We start from the raw sequence: 21,591 nt of genomic DNA, 5'->3' as shown, positions 1-21,591 counted from the left end.
TATTTTTGGAATATTTTTGGAAAGGCTGATACTGGTTGTTCCTTTATATGTGTAGTGCTTCTTTCAGAAGCTCTTGTAAAGCAGGTCTGGTGATGGTGAAATCTCTAAGTACTTGCTTGTTCACAAAAGATTTTATTTTTCCTTCACTTGTGAAGCTTAGTTTGGCTGGATATGAAATTCTGGGTTGAAAATTATTTTCTTCAAGGATGTTGAATATTGGCCCCCACTCTTTTCTGGCTCGTAGGGTTTCTGCTGAGAGATCTGCTGTAAGTCTGATAGGTTTCCCTTTGTGGGTAACCTGACCTTTCTCTCTGGCTGCCCTTAGTATTTTCTCCTTCATTTCAACCCTAATGAATCTGACGATTATGTGCCTTGGGGTTGGTCTTCTTGAGGAATATCTTTGTGGTGTTCTCTGTATTACCTGGAGTTGAATATTGTCCTGCCTTACTAGGTTGGGAAAGTTTTCCTAAATAATATCCTGAAGAATGTTTTCCAACTTGGATTCATTCTCTTCGTCACATTCAGGTACACCTATCAAACGTAGATTAGGTCTTTTCACATAGTCCCATATTTCTTGGAGACTTTGCTCATTCCTTTTTATCCTTTTTTCTCTCATCTGGACTTCTCGTTTTATTTCATTAAGTTGGTCTTCGGCCTCTGATATCCTTTCTTCTGCTTGATCAATTCGACTGTTAAAACTTGTGCATACTTCACGAAGTTCTCGTGTTGTGTTTTTCAGCTCCATTAATTCACTTATATTCCTCTCTAAATTGTCTATTCTCGTTAGGATTTCATCAAACCTTTTTTCAAAGTTCTTAGTTTCTTTGCATTGGGTTAGAACAAGTTCTTTTAATTCACAGAAGTTTCTTATCATCCACCTTCTAAAGCCTACTTCTGTTAATGGAACGCACTCATTCTCCATCAGGCCTTGTTCTATTGCTGATGAGGAACTGTGATCCCCTGTAGAGGGAGAGGCATTCTGATTTTGGGTATTCTCAGCCTTTTTACGCTGGTTTCTTCCCATCATTGTAAATTTATCCACCTGTCGTCTTTGTGATTACTGACTTTCAAATTAGGTCTCTGAGTGGACGTCCAACTTGTTGATTCCCAGCGCCAAAATCTGAGCAATCCACTGCACCGGCTAAAACAGCGGTGTTAAGATTGATGGTGCTTTTCTGCCCGGGAATCTCTGGTCTAGCTCCCTTCCTGAGTCCGTCCTTCAATCAGCTGAATAGGCGACTCTGTCTTCCTGGAGCTCCAAACAACATTGGCCAAAAGGGGAGCCAGTCCTGCTCACTCTGCACCAAGAACTGTCACACCAAGACACCAGCAAAACCGCCGTGCCGGCCACAAGAGTCACCCTGGTGACCCATGGGGCTCCTCCGCTGGGAATCTCCTGGTCCGTGAGCAACAAAAATTCGTCTGAAAGTGTGGTGTCCTCTCGCTCTCTGCACTTTCACTGAGAGCTACAATCCCGAGCTGCTAGTGATCAGCCATCTTAGAGCTCTCTCCTGATATTCTTTTAATGAGAATTATAAAAGACCAAAAACATTTTTTTTTTGCAAACTGCCTTTTTAAACAAATGATTTGCTTTTAATTACAAATACCGTGCATGACGATGCCTTCTTCTGCAAAACCAGTAAATACAAGAACAAATTTTAAACAGATGATTTGTCCAAGATATTTGAAAAAGGAAACAAAAGCCCAATTTTCATTATAAGAATCAATTGATTCTCTAACCTTTCAAAGATTAAGCTCAAAGGTGTGACTCATCTGTAGAAGAGAGAAAGAGAGACCATCTTTTAGATGCTTTAAATAGCTTTTGATAATTTTCCCGATTTCACCTTTACTTTCTGGAACTCATAGCTTCATAAAATAGCTGATTTTAAAATATTTCTAATGAACTGATTAATGGGGAAAAGAAAGTATGTATTGAATGCATGTTATAAATTTTACCATAAACAATTATGCATATCAAAAGACACTAACTTTAAAATGGTACCAAAAAAAAGTGAGGCAAAACCTGAATTACAGAAAAGAAAGTCAAATTTATTTAATGAAAAACTAGAATTAATAAAAATTAGCAAATACACACACAAAAAAGCACACAGCAGCACTATGTATTGACTCACAAAGGGGAAAAAGCAGTGGCCCATGACCACTCAAGATGGCTTGTCAGTTAAAGGAAAAAAACCCAAACACGCACACACCCACACATGCAGAAACATAACAAAAAAAAAAACCATTATTTTTCAACAATACAATCTACAGCAAACACAAAACTCAGAAGTATTTTACAATGCTTTCTTCTTTCTTAATACAAAAGATGCCCATCTTGGGTGTACATACATACATTTTTTCAGTGGTTTACTGTTGACTTACTTTTAAATATATTAGTGTTACTACATGCAACTGTTTCCTGTATTTAACAGCCTTTCTTTTTATTTACCTTCATGTGTCTAGCTTTCACCTACCAAGAGAGTTTTAGATTGGCAGGCAGAAAGGTGCCTTATTTTCTGTGAAACTGAAGTTTTAAATACTGGCCACAAAATGTTTGATTGCCATTTCAACACATGGAAATAGTTACATTGATGCCTAAATTGCCATTTTCTGCAAAAAGCTGTGCAATGCTGTTGTCAAAAACTAGACAGTCACTATTCATAATGGCTGTTGCAATTCCTTCATGAATAGATCAAGGAGTTGCTTCCCAAGTCAATCATCGCCTATGACCATTTAGCTCAAGTCGGTAAGCAAAATTTTCAGCTTGCTTGTGTGTTCCTATCAGCTGTACGATTGCAAAGAACTGCTGGTGACCATCATATGTTTCCTGTTTCTCCAAGACTAACATGAAGTGAAAGCCAAAACAGGACTGCATCATCACCCAGTGAACAGCACCAGGAAGATTAATGTCTGTAGCAAGGAAAACTATATCCTCTCCCTGTAGGGTTGTAATGGACTTATGCTGATGCATCAGATGGGGCATTACAGCATCCAGAGAGCCTTGCCATTTACAGGAAGCACCAGGGCACAGACAGGGATAAGGCCTAAACTCACAGAGCTCTTCGTGGTCTGCTTTTTCTGTGTGCGGCAGAGTTATTTCACATCCAGAAGAGGCATATTTACACGGGAAAAATACTGAATTAGCCACTTTCTCCATAGCCAAGTTGCAAATGGATCCCAACGGGCCCCGGCAAGTTGGACAACATGTGAGCTTTGGGCCACAGTTGCTACAAACAAGATGGCCACTCTGACATTGAAGAATGGGTGGTAACACATAGTCAAAGCAGACTGGACACTCAAAAAGACTTGCCAAGTCATTGTTGGATGCAGTTGTGTCAGTCAGGGCAGGCACCCTCTGGGATGGTGGACACTTTGAGATACCGGTAGGTCATGCTGTAGCAGTCTGACGGCTCATTTCTGTGGGCAGAGAGCACGCCTCGGACCCCGGTCCTGGCACCAACGCGCTCCGTCGCCAACCCCCACCACCGCGGGCAGCGTCACGGCCTCTTCCCGGCACCAAGACGGACGGGACACCCTGGGCCACCTCTGCCACTCCAGGTGCTTCCATTTCTAGACTAGATTAAGGCTCTCAGAGTCCAGTGCATGGGAGGTTGATGCAGCGGGCACAACTGGTAGAGCAAAGGAGCAGGATAAGAGATCTGCTCGTGATGTCAGTTCCCCATTCCATGGGGCTACATCACAATCCTTGGAAGAGCCTGTGCTTTCACAAAAGGGCAGGCCAGTCCTGCCCAAGGACGGAGGATTTTCCCCTTCCACTTCAGGATGAATCTGTGTGAAAACTAACGAAGTCCCAGCCAGGTGCATTGGAGCCTCTGCCACCTCAAAAGCAGAGGTTGGTGGGTCAGTTCTAAAATGGAGCAGCCACTGTGACAAACCATCTTGTGTCAGTCCTGCCTGTAATGGTCTGTCTGCTTCCTTGGCCATAATGTGACCCAAGAAACAAGGGAATCACCCAGCTAGGATTGAGCCCTTGATAGGAACCACACCACCCTCTTACAAAGAATTGGAGGAACAGAGTCAGCCACAGTGATCCTACCCTCCCAGTTTATCTCTGCCTCCTCACTTTATCCCCATACCTATCGAGGTTAAGAACAGACTCAAGTCACAGAGAAGCAGGGAACACCACTTTTACCAGAAATCAGTGCACAAATCAGAAACTACTCTTGGTGTTTCAAGCAGAAATAGGTACTAACATGGTTTCAGGAACAGCTGCCACTGCAGAAGTCAAAGAGCTGGTATTAGGCATCACAGCATCTGTACTCCAGGGTGGGAGCCCTGAAGGAAAAACCATGCCAACCTTGCAGCTACTCCACACTGAAGCAGGGGAAGAGGGGGCTGCAGAGAACTGGCCACCGCACAAACTTATGTCTGCTGCAGCCTGCACATACCCATGCCCACTTCTCAAGAAAAAGACTCTCTGCTCACTTTTATTTTCCAAATATCCCATGAGTGTATCTCATTGGAGAATTAATCATAGCAGCAAGAGGATTTGGGAGTTTTTGCCCGCCTACCCCTGCAATACAGGTGGTGCAGAATGGAACCAAAGTGATGGACATGGGTCCTGAGTGCCATCACACCACTCTTTCAATAAAGTCACAGAGATGTTCTGGGCCCTGGAAATAATTGAGCATGAACCCACAAATGCCTCAGAAAACGAAAGGAAGCCAGAGCAACAAACCCAGGCAATCAGCCTTACCCTAAACCAGATCAGGGGACAAATACAACTACTTCTTATTGGCCCCACCCAAGTCCTGGACAGACCTTCTGCCCAGGGTTTTTATGGGCTACTCAGAGGCCCAGGACCATAAAGGAAGCTTGCCACAGGTAGGACCTTGATCCGGAACCATGGTGGTTAGGGGAGGGAGATCGCCTGGGCAAGGTTAAAAGCTCCCAGTTCAGATTCAACTGGGGAATTTCTACTCTTACACATTTTATAGAGAGAGTCCCAATAAGATTTTTATTTAGAAAAAACATTGACAACAGACATGTAAATAATAAATAACAAGATGGGGATTGGGAGTAGTATGAAAATTGCTTTCTTAGGATGGTTAACTCTTATCTCTGAACATCGAATGAGATAAATTTCTAGATGCTGTTCTCTATTTTTATGTTATTGGACCAATATTCCATATAAATAACTAAGATGTAACCATTTAATAGTCTGTACAATCAACCTCAGTACTGTCACTACAATATTACATTCTGCAAATGTTATTCTGTTGTGTCAGATACCAAATTTTAGTGAGGTATCTCCAAAGCACATAGTAGAAAAGAAAATTGGTTAATTACTCATGTCTCTTTCACTGTGATTTGGAAATGATTTAATCTCTGTAGAGTGAGACCCTTTTTTGGACTAGCTTTTTTATTTAAATGGCTCAATTTGTGTTGATAAAAAAAAAAAAAAACTTTCTTGCACAGCACCTCTGACAAAGCCTATCCCCGCTCCCCTACCCATCCTCCAGCATGTCAGTGAGACACACACATTATACAAAATCAAAGCATCTCTCAGGGCACAGGGAGTACCCTATTCACCAGAGCTTGAATAGAGAGGTACAGACCACAAGTTCCATGGCCTACCAACTCCCCTGCATCCAGAACCAAGAGTGACACAAAGAAAGGGAAAGGATCCAAAGCCAGGGCCCAAAGGGATCAGAGCTGTAGCTGAGAAGTGCAGGACCCGGGGGAGGGAGTGAAAGGATTCAGAGGGTGTGAGAGAAGAAGTTGTCTGCCTGATATATACACATCATGAATAAAAGTCTACACACAAAAAAGGTATTTAATTATTTTCATACAACTCATTTATAATTTATTTTCACACAACTCAATGTGTTACCAAACTGTACACCTCCCCCCAAAGTTGGATAACCTGAAGTCACATTCCTTGGAAAGAGAAGAATCAACACTGGGCTTCTTTTTTGGGAGAAGTCTCTCCTGGATTGGGCCCATCAAGGCTAGACCAGAGTGTGGAGTACAGGAAAGGCCATCCTTCAAGTCCAAGGGATCAGGGTCTTAGCCTGGTACTTCCAGTCATTACAGCAGAGGTGTCTCTGTTTGGAAAGCCAGCACCAGCACCCAGAACACAGGAGTCCAGAGAGACAGGCAGGCACTGCTGGCCACCAACCGGCTGCGGTGGGAATGCCCATGGCGAAGGAGCCGCAGCTCAGTGGAGATGTGCCTGTCCAGGACAGAGACCTGGAGTTGCGGGACCATGTCACTAGGAAGCAAAGAGAAAGGGTCTGAAAGCACAGCAGAAACCACTGCACACTCCAAGGCCCCCAAATGCCCACACAGCTTCTCTTCATCTCCCTCCTAAAAGACAGGAATGGGTATTAGTATGTTAATAGGCTTCCTATATCTCTGGCCCTCTTTCATGTCTTTGGCCACTGCTACCAGAAAACCCAATGGCAGAGGATATTAAGACCAGCAGACTGCCAACTGTCCCTGGCAATTTGGTTCTTCATTCAAAGATTATTGAAAGTCTTGGTATAAGGCCCAATTCAAAGTTTGCTAATTATTAGCCTCTGGGCAATCTTAGGCAGGGACTTTCCTCACTGGCCACCACAGAGGCAGAGCCAGACCATGCAGATTCCTCCCTGGGTCTCTGCCTCACTCACCTGCCCAAGTCCAGGCCTGATGTGAACAACATGTAGGTATACTGGGTCAAGACAGTACAACTTGAGGGGCCCGTGACCTCAGGCCCACCCAGATCTTTCAGCTCAGCTGAGGTATAAAGTGCCCAACTCCATGGCCACCTTAAAGGAAATGGCCCTGTTTGAAAAAGTACTAAACAGGTGAATTTATTCCTGCATCAGTGGAGGATGGTTCATGAGTCACCCTGGGACATGAACACCATGAGAAGCTGTCCACATTCTCCAGGTCCCATCTGGCTGCTAGCTTCTGTCCGTTTAAACTGCAAATCACATAGCATATCACATGCCTGCTTCAGACCTTTCAGTGGGTCCCTACTTCCCTCCCTGTTTACCTCTCTGGACACATCTCACCTCACTACTCCTTTACTTCCCAGGCTCCAGCCAGAATTACTTTATCTTGGCTTCTTTAACACAATCATTCCCTCCAGCCAGGCTTTCACATTGTTACCTCTGCCCTCAACCCTTCCCCTTCCCTATTCAGTTGTTCATTCATTCACTCATTCATTCTACATTTATTAAGCACCTGTGTAGGCACTGGATCTCTACATCTACTGATTCAGACTCAGACGCTGTATTCACAAGGTTCCAATTTGGCTTCTACTCAGGATAAGCCAAAAGGATGCTTCCTCAAAGGAAAACTTTCCTGACCCTTGACCCTAAGTAGTAACCTCCAACACACACACACACACATATGCATGCACCACACATACACCCATAGCACCTTACACTTCCATTGCAGATTATCTACCCAAAAATCCATCTTCCTCACCAGACTGCAAGGTCCATGATGGCAAGGCCCACTTCTGGTTGGCCCCACACAGACAGCACCCAACACAACAGCAGGCACAAAGGACGGACTCAATAAGCCTGAGATTAATTTAATTGGATTCCTGCTCCTAGCCTCTCTGGGGTAGTTCTTCCAGATGTCTTGTGCCCTGCAGACTCAGGCTCGTCTATCCACCTCCAATCTCCTCCCCAGCCATTTCTGAGACTACGTTTGGTGTAGGGTCACAACCCTTCCCTTACAATGTGGGGGTTAAACACGCCCATGCCTATCGAGCTGCTTCCAGCTCTGCAAATCTATGACATTCTCCCTGAATCTACCATGGAGAAAGATCTGAAAAATCAAGTTCTTTGCAACCTTTCCAGACGCCTTCCACTTTTAACAGAGTCATCCTACCTGCAGACTTGTTCTTTAACAAGCATAAACATGTTGCCCTTGCCCTGGCTTGAAGCAGCTACCCTAAATCTGGATTCGCTTTTGTCACAGGGGACAGAAAAAGGGTGCCTGGGATCATGAGGAAAGAGAAAGCTTTGATAGAGACTACATCTGTATCACGACGATATGAGGTGGAAGAGTTTCATCCCAAAACCATCCCCTACTCCCCGATCTGTGGAAAAATTTTCTTCCACGAAATCAGTCCCTGGTGCCAAAAAGGTTGGTGACCACTGTTCTAGAGGCTTCAAGAACAGATGGTCGGCCGGGCGCAGAGGCTCACACCTGTAATCCCAGCACTTTGGGAGGCCGAGGTGGGTGGATCATGAGGTCAAGAGATCGAGACCATCCTGGTCAACATGGTGAAACACCATCTCTACTAAAAATACAAAAAATTAGCGGGGCATGGTGGCACGTGCCTGTAATCCCAGCTACTCAGGAAGCTGAAGCAGGAGAATTGCTTGAACCCAGGAGGCGGAGGTTGCGGTGAGCTGAGATCGCGCCATCGCACTCCAGCCTGGGTAACAAGAGCGAAACTCCGTCTCAAAAAAAAAAAAAAGAATAAAGAAAAAAGAACAGATGGTCAGGCAGCACCATGCCCACCAAGCCCTCTGCCCATGGTAGAGACTATGTCTGTGTCATCCTTGGCCTCCATATGACCCAAAAAGGTCCTGGTACATGGTAAGCACTCAAGAAAAATCTGTTGCTTTGACTTAGCAAGGAACATGGTCTCAAACTCACTAGGGCTATGTTCCATGGCTTGAAACAGCACATCCTCACAGACAAATCATAGCTTTGTTTCTGTTCAACTCACAACAAGGAAAGACCTCACCCTTGCCCATCACAACCAGTGTGAGAGGCATTCCTGGGTCTGCTCACCAGGGTAAAGGTGGATGCCAACCCGACTCAGCCTACCTGCCTGACCTCTCCTCCATGCGGACCCACAGATCGCTGAATTGCCGGAGTCGCTGCCTCCGCTGTGGCCGCCTCCACTTCTTCTGGAACTTCTGCACGGCCTCACCGGGCAGGTCGGCACTTCCAGGCCGGGACACAAGGGGTGGCAGCGTTGAGTGCACTGAGGACACGGCTTCCGGTGCCAGTAGTTCCAGGGTGGGCACTTTGGGAGCAAAGATGGTGAATGGAGTGGGCCGTGGAGAGGTCTTTTTACTCTTCCCTCTGTACAGAAGTGGAAGGAGGAGGTATTTGGAGGAGGATCACACAGCATGGCGCCTCCCCCAGCTCTCTTACACTTCAGGGTTTCATGACAGCAGATAACCTGAAAGTTCAAGCTGGCCAGGGAGGGCAGAAGTTACCTGGTTCTTGAAATTACCTTGGGAATTGATTTTTTTTGATACCTTTTTCCCCCTCAGATATCCTCACCCTACTCTCTCCAAATTCCCTAGTCCTGGGGAGAAAGATCCAAGATTTTTAAACTATTTCATGTACAGTATTTACTTTTCCAACAATGAACAAGTCAGCCCTGTCTAGGAAGTCACTGACAATTACAGGGCTTTGTTGTTGTTGTTGTTTTTGTTTTTTTAGAGACCAGATTTCCCTAAGTCACTCAGGCTAGAGTGCCATGGCCCAATCATACCTCACTGTAGCCTCAAACTCCTGGGCTCAGGTGATTCTCCCACCTCAGGCCCCAAATACAGGCAAATGTCACCACTCTGGCTAGTGAACAATAAAGCTTTGAAAGACAGATGGAAAATGTTTAAATGCCATTTGCTTAAAACAACTGAAGTAGCCCTAAACCCTGCTAACCCTTTCTGTACCCTCTTGAAGGCTTTATTCAGGAAGGGGCTCTCAGGGCTGTCGTCCAACCACTTAATCACAGATCTGGCCTGAAATCATCTTTCCCAAAGAGATTTTCACAACTGATAGGAAACTCAGACTTGCTTCCAGTTTTCCCCTAAAGGTGACTATAGTCACCAAATACTTCTTTTAGTGAAGAAATAAGCTTTTAGAAGGACCAAGTTTCTTCCAACAACAGAACTTTTGTCAAGGGTTTGGTGAAGGGGATGGGGGAGCAGAAAGAGAAGAATTCTACTAGATGTCAATCCCATTGTCTTCTGATGTAGGCAGCAGTGAGGGTCCTGAAGCTCCCGTCTGCCTGAGGAGGGGGAGCAGTGGCTATGCCATGTCTAGGGCTTTCCTCATCCATTGATACAGGTGCCACTGACCAGCACATGTAAGAACTCAATTACTCTGAAACAGCCTTGATGAACCATCTACCTTGCCAGAATGGGCCTCAGTTTTGAACCACAACATGGCAGAGTCTGAGAAGTCAGTGCTAATGGCCTTGTGTGAAGACGGGACGAAGTATATAAGAGGGAAAGCAAAAAAGGGAAAGACTTACATTGGGCAAAAAAGATAAAAGAGGGGAATTCCTCAAATGGCAAAGGATTGAAAAAGGCCCCTACTCTGAACCTGAGACTAAGGACCCCAGAAGCAGTCATATCCTAGAAGGTTCTTGGGAGGACAGGGCTTAATATATTCATTACTATCTCCTGAGCTCAGCACAATGCCTGGTACGTAATTGTGACGCCACTTAAATGAATCCTTTTACTGTTACAGCAGAGAAACTAGAACCTAGAAAGGGAATGTGGCCCCATCAAGGCTCTCTAGGATTCAGGTGGCCTCCTAGGGCAGGAGTCCCCAGGCCCCAAGCCGTGGACTAAGCACTGGTCTGTGGCTTGTTAGGAACTGGGCCACACAGCAGGATGTGAGCAGCAGGCGAGCAACCATATTACCACCTGAGCTCCACATCCTCTCAGATCAGCAGGGGTATCAGATTCTCATAGGAGCGGAACCCCTATTGTGAACTGTGTGTGCTAGGGATCTAGGTTGCACACTCCTTATGAGACTCTAAGGAGCCTGATGCCTGATGATATGCGGTAAAACAGTCTCATCCCAAAACCACCTCCACTTCCCCAATCCATGAAAAAATTTTCCATGAAATCAGTCCCTGGTGCCAAAAAGGTTGGGGACCACCATCCTAGAGGCTTCAAGAACAGATGGTCAGGCAGCACCATGCCCACCAAGCCCTCTGCCCTTGGCAGAGACTACGTCTGTGTCATCCTTGGCCTCCATATGACCCAAACAGGTCCTGGTACATGGTAAGCACTCAAGAAAAGTCTGTTGCTTTGACTTAGCAAGGAACATGGTCTCAAACTCACTAGGGCTGTGTCTTATGGCTTGAAACAGTGGGTCCTCGCAGTGAGACAAATCATAGCTTTGTTTCTGTTCAACTCACAACAAAGACCTCACCCCAGAAACTCCAGGTAGCCAAGGCCAGGGCTTAAGAGCCGAGTTAACAGCCCTGGGTGGGAGTTGGAAGGTAGGGATCAGGAAGAAATTAGCTTTACTCTTCCTGGTTTTTATCTCCCTCATATTTCTGAGCTAAGGAGTCCTGAGGAATCTAACACCTACTTTATGATTGAGGAAACTGAAGACTGGGGTGAAAAAACTGACCTGCGCAAGGTTCCAGGAAGGATTCTGTGCCATTTTTAAGTAACATTCATTGTTGAGATTTTTTTCATGTCATAAATCTAATCCATTCTCATTGTAGAAAATACGAAGAGTATAAATTAGTGTCACTATAATCTCCAGGGAGAGATCCTACAGACAAATGCTCACATGGGCTCAGACAGGGGTTTAAGGGTACCTAGGTCAATAGGGGTGGCTGCTTTTCTGTCCCAAATAGAAAATTCCAGCTGCTGAACACACCCAATCCCTCACAGAACCGCTGGGCTGGATCCCATCACAGGCTCAAGATCTAGATTATCATGTTTGGGCCAGTCTGGATTCTCACAGTTTAACTAAACTTAAGCCCGTGGTCATTTTGGCTACAACATAGGACTACCCCTTGTGCTCACAGCCTGTTTGTCCCCTACCTGCATTTCACACAGCCTCCTCCGTGGAAGTATCCAAGAAAGAAGCACACTGGTTGGCAAGGAAAACAGCCCAGGCTTGGAGCCTGAGACAAGATAACTGACCTTTCTGAGCCTCTTCTGCTTATATAAAACTAAGCTATCCCACCGCAGTACTGTGAGGATTAAAATGGTCCAAGCACCATGCTTCACACAGTGCTGAGCACACAGAAGATGCTTACTTCAGATGCATCCCCCTTCTCCCAGTCTTCTGAGAATAAGTGAAGCTGTATAAACCCTAGCACGGCTGACCAGAACCTTAGAGCACCCCACTGTGTAACCAAAGGGACATCTTCCGGATCCCCAAAGATGTTCATGACCTAGCCCCCGGAAGCTCTGAACACATTACCTTACAGGGTAAAAGGAACTTTGAAGATGTGATTAAGTTAAGGACCTTAAGATGAGGAAAATAGCCCAGATCCAGGTGTGCCCAATCTAATCACACGGGCCCTTAAAAGCAGAGAACCCTTCTGCAGTCAGAGGGGGATGTGACTATGGAAGAATGGTAATAGAGATGCAACATTGCTGGCTTTGAAGATGGAAGAAGGCTCCACAAGCCAAGGAATGTGGGCAGCCTCTAGAAGCTGGAAAGGGAAAGAAAACAAATTCCCCAGAGCCTCCAGAAGGGAATGCAGCCCTGCTAACACCTTGATTTCAGCCAGTGAAACCTGTGTCAGACTTCTGATCTCCAGAAGTATAAAATAATGAATCTGTGTTGTTTTAAGCCACTGAGTTTGTGATTATTTGTTATAGCAGTGATAGAAAGCTAACATAGTATCCATTATCCTAGTGGGAGGAGGGAGGAACTGCCTAAGCCCTCTGCAGATTAGCCCAACAGAAACTGCATCTCTTTGTCTTCTCTGCTCAGAGAAGGGCAGCCTCACATTCAGGAGCATTTCCTAAGTTTTCCAGCCTGCTGACAGGTGGAGCGTGGCGGCCAATAGTTGCCCTCCCCATACCCCAACATGCACACCCATCTCTGTCTCCCCAATACCCCAAAAATTGGGGTAAGGGCCTCTAGCTTGAAGGCCCTGCCCCAAGACTAAGGCAGCTGGCAGAGCCTGAAGTAAGCTAGATCATCACTTAACAGCCCTCCTGTCCCCAACCACACCAGCCTGCCCTGGATTCCAGTTCCACATGACCAGAATCATCCCTTAAGGACTACCATATGGCTGCTGAGGAGGGGAAGAAGGACACGGATATCCCCCCGCTGCCCTGGTCCTCCTTGCCAGCCCCTCATTGTAGGCATTCTCCCCCACCCACTTTCCTGGGCCCTTAGCCTCCCAGGACCCTGCCCCTTCTTCCTCTCCTTTGGAGACCTCATCCTCCCTCATGGCTTCACCTGGGACCACTGTATGCACGTTCACCCTTAAAACCTCTCAGGTCCCCCACTGGCTGAATAAATGAATGCACGTGAGCAGTACCAGCAATAATATTAGTTACACATAATCAGTCCTATTTGAGATCCCATCATGCGCCAGATGCCAAGATAGATACTTCTGGAAATCCAATTTTGAAAATTAGATCCTTGTCCAGAAGGCTCTAGAAGAAAGAGAGAGCTCTTGCTAAAGGCCGCTGTAGAAGCACAAATCATAGGTTCCTTGGGGTCATGCACAGGATGAACCCAGGATGGAGCGATGGAGGAAGGTGTGGCAACGTGCTGGATCTCACAGATTCTGATAGAACTGAGGGTAGTGGGGGTAGGGAAAGAATCCCTGGCGGAGGAAACTGCACGAACAAAGACATAAAGGCTAGGAAGTAAAAGGTGGGAGAAGAAAGACAGAAAGGAAAGGTCTGGGAGATAGAAGGGTCTGAGCTATTTCTGGGCCCTGGTTAACTGTGTGACCTTTCAGTTTCTTCATTAGTAAATGAGAAGAAACACTCCCCTTGCAGGCTGGTTTTGAGAAATAACTGAGAGTAAATAAACCTGGCTACCACCTGATGATCCACCAATAAATGTTCTTTTCCTCCCTGGGGAAATGAGAACACTGGTTCTCAGCCTTCAGTGGGCATCAGAATCTCCTGGAGAGCTTCTAAAAAGACCGATTCCTGACCTTCCTTCCCCCAAGGGCAGGCGTCAGGGTTACAGGCAGAATTAGGGAGCCTAGAAACAACCAGCAACACACACAATACACACACATACAGCCCACATATACCCCACACACGTACACACACCACACACACCACATACACCACACACACCACATATACACAATACATACATCAGACATACACCACACACATGCACACACAACACACACACCAAATATGCACCACACACATGCACACTATACACACACCCCACATATACCACACACACCACACACACGTACCACACACACCACACATATGCACAACACATACATCAGACATGCACCACACACAACACACACATGCACACACAACACACACACCAAATATGCACCGCACACTATACACACACTAGACGTGCACCACACACATACACAACACACACACCAGACATGCACCACATACATGCACACTACACACCACACACACCCCACATACCACATACACACCACATGTACCAAACACACACCAGACATGCACCACACACACATGCACCACACACATGCCCACTACCACGCACATACACCCCTCACATACACATTGCACACTAGATACACACCACACAAACCCTACACACAAACATCACACACCCCTCACACCACACACCCCTCACACACACCACACACCAGACACACACAAAACATCAGATATACCAAACACATTACACACACACACACACTCCCCAGGCAGGGCCCTCTCCAGCACCCCAGGGACAGTATGTGGAACCCCAGCCCAGTCAGCCCAGTGGGAGGGGCTGAGAAGGGACCAGAGAGAGCCCAGTGGGGGAGGAAAGACCCACGGTCCTGCAGGGTGCAGAGAACCCCTAAGGGCTGGCTCCTCCAGACTTGAAGGAGAACAGGAAGGAGTGTGAGCCTGCAGCAGAGCAGACTCAGGCAGGGGTAGGATTCTCCCACCCCCACCCGCATCAAGGGGAGGAGAGGAGGGCTCCTCGGTGTGGGGAGTAGCATCGATAAAGGTGGAGAGGCAGGAACGGGAGGGAAGCTCTTCTGAAGCAAGCAGCAGATCCCTGCTGCAGGAAGGGTAGGGTCTTAGTGCTAAGACCTCCGAGTAAAGACAATGACTTTGGAAGAGAACAATCAAAAACCGTGGAGGGTTTGAATACGGGACACTGGAAAGATTAGTCCCACAGAAGGGCGAAGAATGAACCTGAGGGAGAAGGGCCTGGGAGGGTGCGGTGGCCACGGAAATGGGGAAGGACAAATCCCAGCCAGTCTTCACTGGAGGAAGCCAAAGGCCTGGAGGAGGGAAATGCGCAGGCTCACATCAGGGCTTCTGTAAACTAGAAAGTGCTCTGTGAAGGGCAGTCACTATTGACACAGTAAGTACAGGGCATGAAGAAAGGTGGGGATAAGAGAAGTCAGGATGTGTCCAGGATTTCCCACCTAGAGGGACACTGGAAAAATCATGGCTCCTGCCAGGCATGAGCCTCTGGGGTGACAGGGGACAGGGAGACAAGGTGTGATGAAGGGGGGCCTTCTGAGGAGAAAGAGGGCAGCTGGAGATGAGCGGCCATTGGGCAGACACCACAGCTGGATCCTCTGTCAGGGATGGGTATTTGCATCCTGGAGCACTCTCGCTACAGCTGAGACCTCTGCCAGGAGAGGGGGCTGCTGACCATGGATCGTGAGGGAGTAGGGGCCAGAGAAATGGAGGGGATGTTAGGAGCTGATAGGCGTCCCCCACATTCACATGTTGAAGCCCCAATCCCAGTACCTCAGAATGTGACTATTGGGAGTTAGGGCCTTTAAAGAGGTGATTCTGTTAAAATGAGGACCCTAGTCCAATATGACGGGTGTCCTTACTAGAAGAGAGGCCAGGGACGCTAGCTTACAGGAAAAAGCGCCATGTGCTGGCAGGAAGAGAAGGCGGCCATCTACAAACCAAACAGAGAGACCCCAAGAGAAACCAGTCCCGTTGACACCTTGATCCGGGACTTCCAGCCTCCAGAGCTGTGAGAAGTGCGTTTCTGTTGATGAAATCACCCAGTCTGTGGTTTTGGCTATGACAGTCCGAGCAGACGACTACAGGGAAAGGGGAAGGGGAAGGACACCTGGGGCCCACCAGGACGGACGACCAGTTGGGAGGCCAGTGGCAGACAGCATTGCTGAGGGGCCGGGGGCTGGGCCTCCTGAGGTCTTTACAGAAAGGTCTGTGGGGGCAGGGGGCAGTTTGACCAAAAAAAGAAAGAAAAAGAGAGAAATAAACCTAGGGAGGAGGAAACAGCTCAGAGAAAGAGAAAGAGCTTCTCCTGCCCCTGAGAGTGGCCAGACACGCACTTCCTGCACCCCTAGCCCCTCTGGCCTATTTACCACTGTCACGCCCGATTCCCCCATTCTGCCTCCTGAAAACTCCCAAAACACCTGGGTCAAAGAACATTGGACATTAAGCCTAATTACTCCTCCCTTCCCCTGCTAGCCCCACCCCGACCCCTGGACAACCCTCCCTTCACCTTCCCCCACTCCCCAAACACTGCTGAGGAGACCAGTGCGGCCTCTGCACCCCAGAGTGTCCCTCCTGCCAATCACGTCTGACACAGCCCAACCACACAGAGCCAGCTGAGCTGGTGCCAAACGTCCAGCGTGGGGGAAACGACCAAACAGGGGTTCTCTGGAGCTCCTCAAGACAGCAGTCCACCCTGGTGCCCAGGCAGCCCTGTGAGGGCCTCAGCTCCCCAGCCAAGACAGAAGCGTAGGACGGTTACTTGTGGATGGGTCGTCCAGCGGGGGCGTGTTCTACCTCATAGCCTTCACGTCGCAAAACATCCAGCACTGTGTGGTTGCCCATGAAATGACCTGCAGTGAGAAAAACAACCAGAAATGCTGCAGCTCTCAGGACCACCAAACGCTCTCCCCAGACACACGCCCTAGAACCGAGAAATTACCCTGGCAAGTCCCCTTCCTATCTGTCCAGCACAGTACAGTTCCAGAGAGCTTCTGGAATCAGGCCTGCCAACAGTCCTGCGAGGCAGGTAGGGAGCATCAGTAGCATTTCAGAGACGATGACAATGAAGATCAGAACAATGCAGCGAGTTACCTGAAGTCACACAGCTAAGGGGAAAGCCTGGACATCAAACTGCAACCTGGTAAGACCTCCCAGAGGAGGTGATATGTGAGCAGGATACTGAAAGGTGAGGACACTGGTCTGGAGAAAATACAAGAATTCAGGCCAGGTACAGTGGCTCACACCTGTAATCCCAGCACTTTGGGAGGCCGAGGCAGGTAGATCACCTGAGGTCAGGAGCAACCTGGCCAACATGGTAAAACCCCATCTCTACTAAAAATACAAAAATTAGCCAGGCATGGTGGCAGGTGCTTGTAATCCCAGCTACTCAGGAGGCTGAGGCAGGAGAATCGCTTGAACCCAGGAGGCAGAGGTTGCAGTGAGCTGAGATCAGGCCACTGAACTCCAACCTGGGTGACAGAGCAAGACTCTGTCCCAATTTAAAAAAAAAAAAAGGAAATTCCAACTACAGGAAGGAATGAAATGTAAATGTGCTCTCTAAGAAAACAGGGAGGCTGGTGGGACTGAAGGAATGGCTACTTCCCAATCACCGCTTTCTAGAAAAAGCAAAGGCAACGTAATCTCAGATCTGTCCTTCTTGGAGGTTTCTGCATAGGACAAACCCACTATGGTCTCAGGAGCCCCAACCAGGGAACCCTGGGAGCCTATGGCAGTACAGTAAACAGGCCCAACAAGGAAGCAGAAGGCCCATGGCTCCTGCTTTCACTTTCACCCTCATGCATCAAAGCAGGTGTTCATCGGTCAGCAGGGGCTCAGAAAGGGAAGTCTGGCAAAACCATTCCCTCCCATCTCCCCTCTCCTCCCCACAACCTAGACCAGATCCTAACTAGAAACAGCTGCCAGTGCAGGGGTGCTAGCTGTTACCTAGAAATGTGGGGTCGGAGAGGAGGCTAAGCCCACTGAAGAAGTAACCCTGGCAAACAGGAGCCAAAAATCAGCACGGGCTGATTTCAGATCTACACCTAAGTGAGAAAAAAGGTTGTGTCTTTCACCACTCATCCTAGGTTATTCATTTGCAAATAACTGGCAATTCATAGAACAAGTGATTATAGTTTCCACTTAGCACTTGTGACTTCAATCTTTCTTCTACTCCAAAGGTGATTTCCATTTCCAATCTTCACATTTTATATCCAGATCCCCATGACAAAAGTTGCTGCTTGATTTTAAAACTCCAGTACTTTCCGTTTTCGGTTATCTTCATTTCGCAATTAAAAGTTTGCTAGCCACACAGCTTTTAAATTTTAAAAGTACACAGTCATGCGTTTGGGAGCAATTTATATAGTTTCCTCTGCTCAACGTAGCCTTCAGAAAGCACAGAGAGAAAGCGGCTACAGGAAGATAACTTTGCCCTAGAAGGAGGCAGTGCTAGACGGGGGCTCACAGCTCCTGGGCACTCCCAATGCCCGAAGTGCCCAGGGGCTATGTGCCCCCGTCTAGCACTGCATCAGTATGACAAATCAAGCCCGGAGTACTGGGCAAGCCCCCATCCGAGGGCCCACCCACCAAACTGCTCAGTCCAAGCTATGCCCCAAACTCCCACCAGCCCAAAACCCAGTTGACCTTTCCCCTCTCCCCAAAGCCTCCTTACCCCTGCATTGGACATCGGGGAAGCTTTTCGATGCTCACCTAAGTCTGGCAGGAGTGGAAAGCAAAAGCCCCACTCCAGCACCTGGGTACCTTCCATTCATGCAGACCCGGGGTGGTGCACTGGGATACCGCCCACCACGGGCTCTGTTTCCTAACATCCTCATCTAGGGCTCGCACCACTGTTGTGGTACCTCAAGGGTGAGGCCCAGGCTAACAGCTTTGTTACAGGAAGCCATTTGTTGAGACAGTGCAAATGTGTACACAGTGCCCAATCCAGACATGAAACACAGGACTTACAGAAGTAGAAAACTACCATATACTCACAGGCACTGCTGAGAGCAGAAACTGCAATTTGTTTTGTGGCAGAAGTTTTCAATGAGCATGATGTGGAAGCCAAACCTCTCATATTTCTATAACAGTTTCATTAACGTTTGAATAGAATTCACACGACATAAAATTCATCCTTTTATAGTATGCCATTCAGTGATTTTTTGTGTATTCAGAAAGTCGTACGAGCACGACCACTATCAAATTGTAAAACATTTTCATCATTCCTGACCCCACCCCCTGGCAACCACTAATCTATTAATACTTTCTGTCTCTATAGATCTGCCTGTTCTGGACATTCCATATAAATATAATCACACGATTTTGTGACTGGCTGTTTTCACTTAGCACAATGTTTTCAAAGTCTATCCACGTAGTACCATATATCAGTACCTCTTTCCTTTTTATGGCCAAATAATAGTCCATTGTGTGTATATATCACCTTAAATATCCCTGTCAGTTGATGGATAGTAGGATTGGTTCCATTTTTTGGCTATTATAAATAATGCTGCCATGAATATCCATGTACAAATTTTCTTATGGATATATGTTTTCAATTATCCTAGGCATATATCTGGAAGTTGAAATGCTGAGTCAAATGGTAGCCCAATGTTTGATTTTGAAAAACTGCTAAACAGCTTTTCCAAAATGGCTACACCATTTTACATTCCCAGTAGCAATGTATGAAGGTGCTAATTTCCCCATATCTTCTTCACCAAAACCTTTTACCATTCATCGTTTTTTATCACAGCCTAGTGAATATGAAATGGTATCTTTACTTTAGCACCACATCAATAGGGCTCCAGTAAAATAACAGTGGATTACAGGTGAAAGGGCAGCGAGACTCAGACTCTATTTAAGAAGAGTTCTTAAGAAAATACAAAGACAAAAAGCTAGAGGAAAAACTAGAGGATACTAGAGGAAACTGAAGCCTCTGGGACCTAGAGTTACAGCAAACATGCCTTAGTATGTGTAGCTGTTACAAAATACCCCAGACTGGGTCATTTATAAACAACGGAAATTTATTTCTCGCAGTTCTACAGGCTGGGAAGTCCAAAATCTAGGCATAGGCATTCAGCGCCTCATGAGAGCTTTTTTTTTTTTTTCAATACAGAGAGTCTTGCTCTGTCACCCAGGCTGAAGTGCAGTGGCATGTTCATAGCTCACTTCAGCCTCAACCTCCAGTGCTCAAGAGATCCTCCCATCTCAGCTTCCCAAGTAGCAGGGACTACAAGCACACATCACTATGCCTGGCTAAATTTTTATTTGATGTTTGTAGAGATGGGGGTCTCACTGTGTTGACCAGGCTGATCTCAAACTCCTGAGCTCAAGTGATCCTCCTGCCATGGCCTTCCAAGGTGCTGGGATTACAGGCATGCACCACCACGCCCAACAGAGGACCTTCTTGCTGAGTCTTCACATGGCAGGAGGGGCTCATGCTAAATCTTCACATGGTGGAAGGCACAAGGACAAAAAAAGAGCCTAAGCTACTTTCCTCCTGTCCTTTTAAAAGGCATGAATCCACTCATGAATGTGGAACCTTCATGACTTAATCACTTCCCAAAGGCCCCACCTGTTAATACCATGGCCCCACATGTTAATGCAATCACTTTCCAAAGGCCCCACATGTTAATATGATAATAATGAAATAATTCAACACATGAATTTTAAGGAACACTCAGACCACACCAAAACACTAAACAGCCCAACTCTGAGAAAGAGTAACATAAACTCTCACACTAAAAACATATTTCCCTCACTTCCCATTGCCGGATACATAATGTCCAGCTTTCAATTAAAAATTACAAGGCACGCTGGGAGACAAGAAAAATTACAGTCTGAAGAAACAATGAAAGTATCAGACCCAGACTCAGACATAATAGAGATTCTGGAATTATCAGATAGGGAATATAGTTGAACTGAAGAGCATCATCAATCAAATTGATCTAATTGACATTTAAAGAATACTTTATCCTACAACAGCAGATACAAATTCGATTAAGCTGACATGCAACATATTTCTCCTTTGTTTTTGAGTTTTGCTGGATGTGGCAATGTTTAACAGTCTTTTATTTCAGCATCTTGAATATGTCCCCCATAGCCTTCTGGCTTGCATGGCTTCTGATGAGATATCTGCTGTTAATCCTATTGGGGATCCTTTGTCTGATTTGCTGTCACTGTTTTCAAGACTCTGTGTCTTTGGCTTTTGACAGTTTGGCTATGATATGCCTCGGTGTTTAACTTTTTTATTTTATAAAACTTATAGTTCATTCATTGGATGTGCAAAGCAATGTTTTTCATCAAATTTGAGACATTTTCAAGCATTTTTTTTTTTTGAGACGGAGTTTCACTCTTGTTACCCAGGCTGGAGTGCAATGGTGTGATCTCGGCTCACTGCAACCTCCGCCTCCTGGGTTCAGGCAATTCTCCTGCCTCAGCCTCCTGAGTAGCTGGGATTACAGGCACGCGCCACCATGCCCAGCAAATTTTTTGTATTTTTAGTAGAGACGGGCTTTCACCATGTTGACCAGGATGGTCTCGATCTCTTGACCTTGTGATCCACCCGCCTCGGCCTCCAAAGTGCTGGGATTACAGGCGTAAGCATTTTTTTAATTCAAATATTTTTTTTCCTCTCCTGTCTTCTGGCACTCCCATTAGGTATACATTGGCACATTTGAGGATGTCTCACAGGTATCTGAAGATCTATTCATTTTTCTTCATTCCT

At 46.6% G+C, this 21,591-nt stretch overlaps 1 protein-coding gene and 2 pseudogenes across 1 annotated transcript in view; 1 reads left to right on the top strand and 2 right to left on the bottom strand.

Moving 5' to 3' along the window:
• LOC135272898 (dynein axonemal heavy chain 6-like) overlaps nucleotides 1-5,362 on the top strand; it is a 42,561-nt pseudogene extending 37,199 nt beyond the window's left edge.
• On the bottom strand, nucleotides 1,926-3,568 carry LOC105722847 (E3 ubiquitin-protein ligase SIAH1-like; annotated as a pseudogene).
• Nucleotides 1,926-21,591, bottom strand: part of LOC135272882 (metalloprotease TIKI1-like) — an 83,558-nt gene continuing 63,892 nt past the window's right edge. Inside the window, exons 6-8 of the mRNA XM_064371594.1 lie at nucleotides 16,633-16,723; nucleotides 8,803-9,063; nucleotides 1,926-6,235 (exon numbers count right to left, since the gene is read on the bottom strand). Of these exons, the coding sequence (XP_064227664.1) occupies nucleotides 6,052-6,235; nucleotides 8,803-9,063; nucleotides 16,633-16,723 (536 nt within the window). The 3' untranslated portion in view covers nucleotides 1,926-6,051. The remainder of the gene's footprint in view (nucleotides 6,236-8,802; nucleotides 9,064-16,632; nucleotides 16,724-21,591) is intronic.

This window comes from Aotus nancymaae, unplaced genomic scaffold (genome assembly GCF_030222135.1).
Source record: "Aotus nancymaae isolate 86718 unplaced genomic scaffold, 86718_ANA_hifiasm-v0.15.2.pri h1tg000141l, whole genome shotgun sequence".
NCBI classification, from domain to species: domain Eukaryota; kingdom Metazoa; phylum Chordata; class Mammalia; order Primates; family Aotidae; genus Aotus; species Aotus nancymaae.
This window is presented reverse-complemented; position numbering and strand designations above follow the sequence as displayed.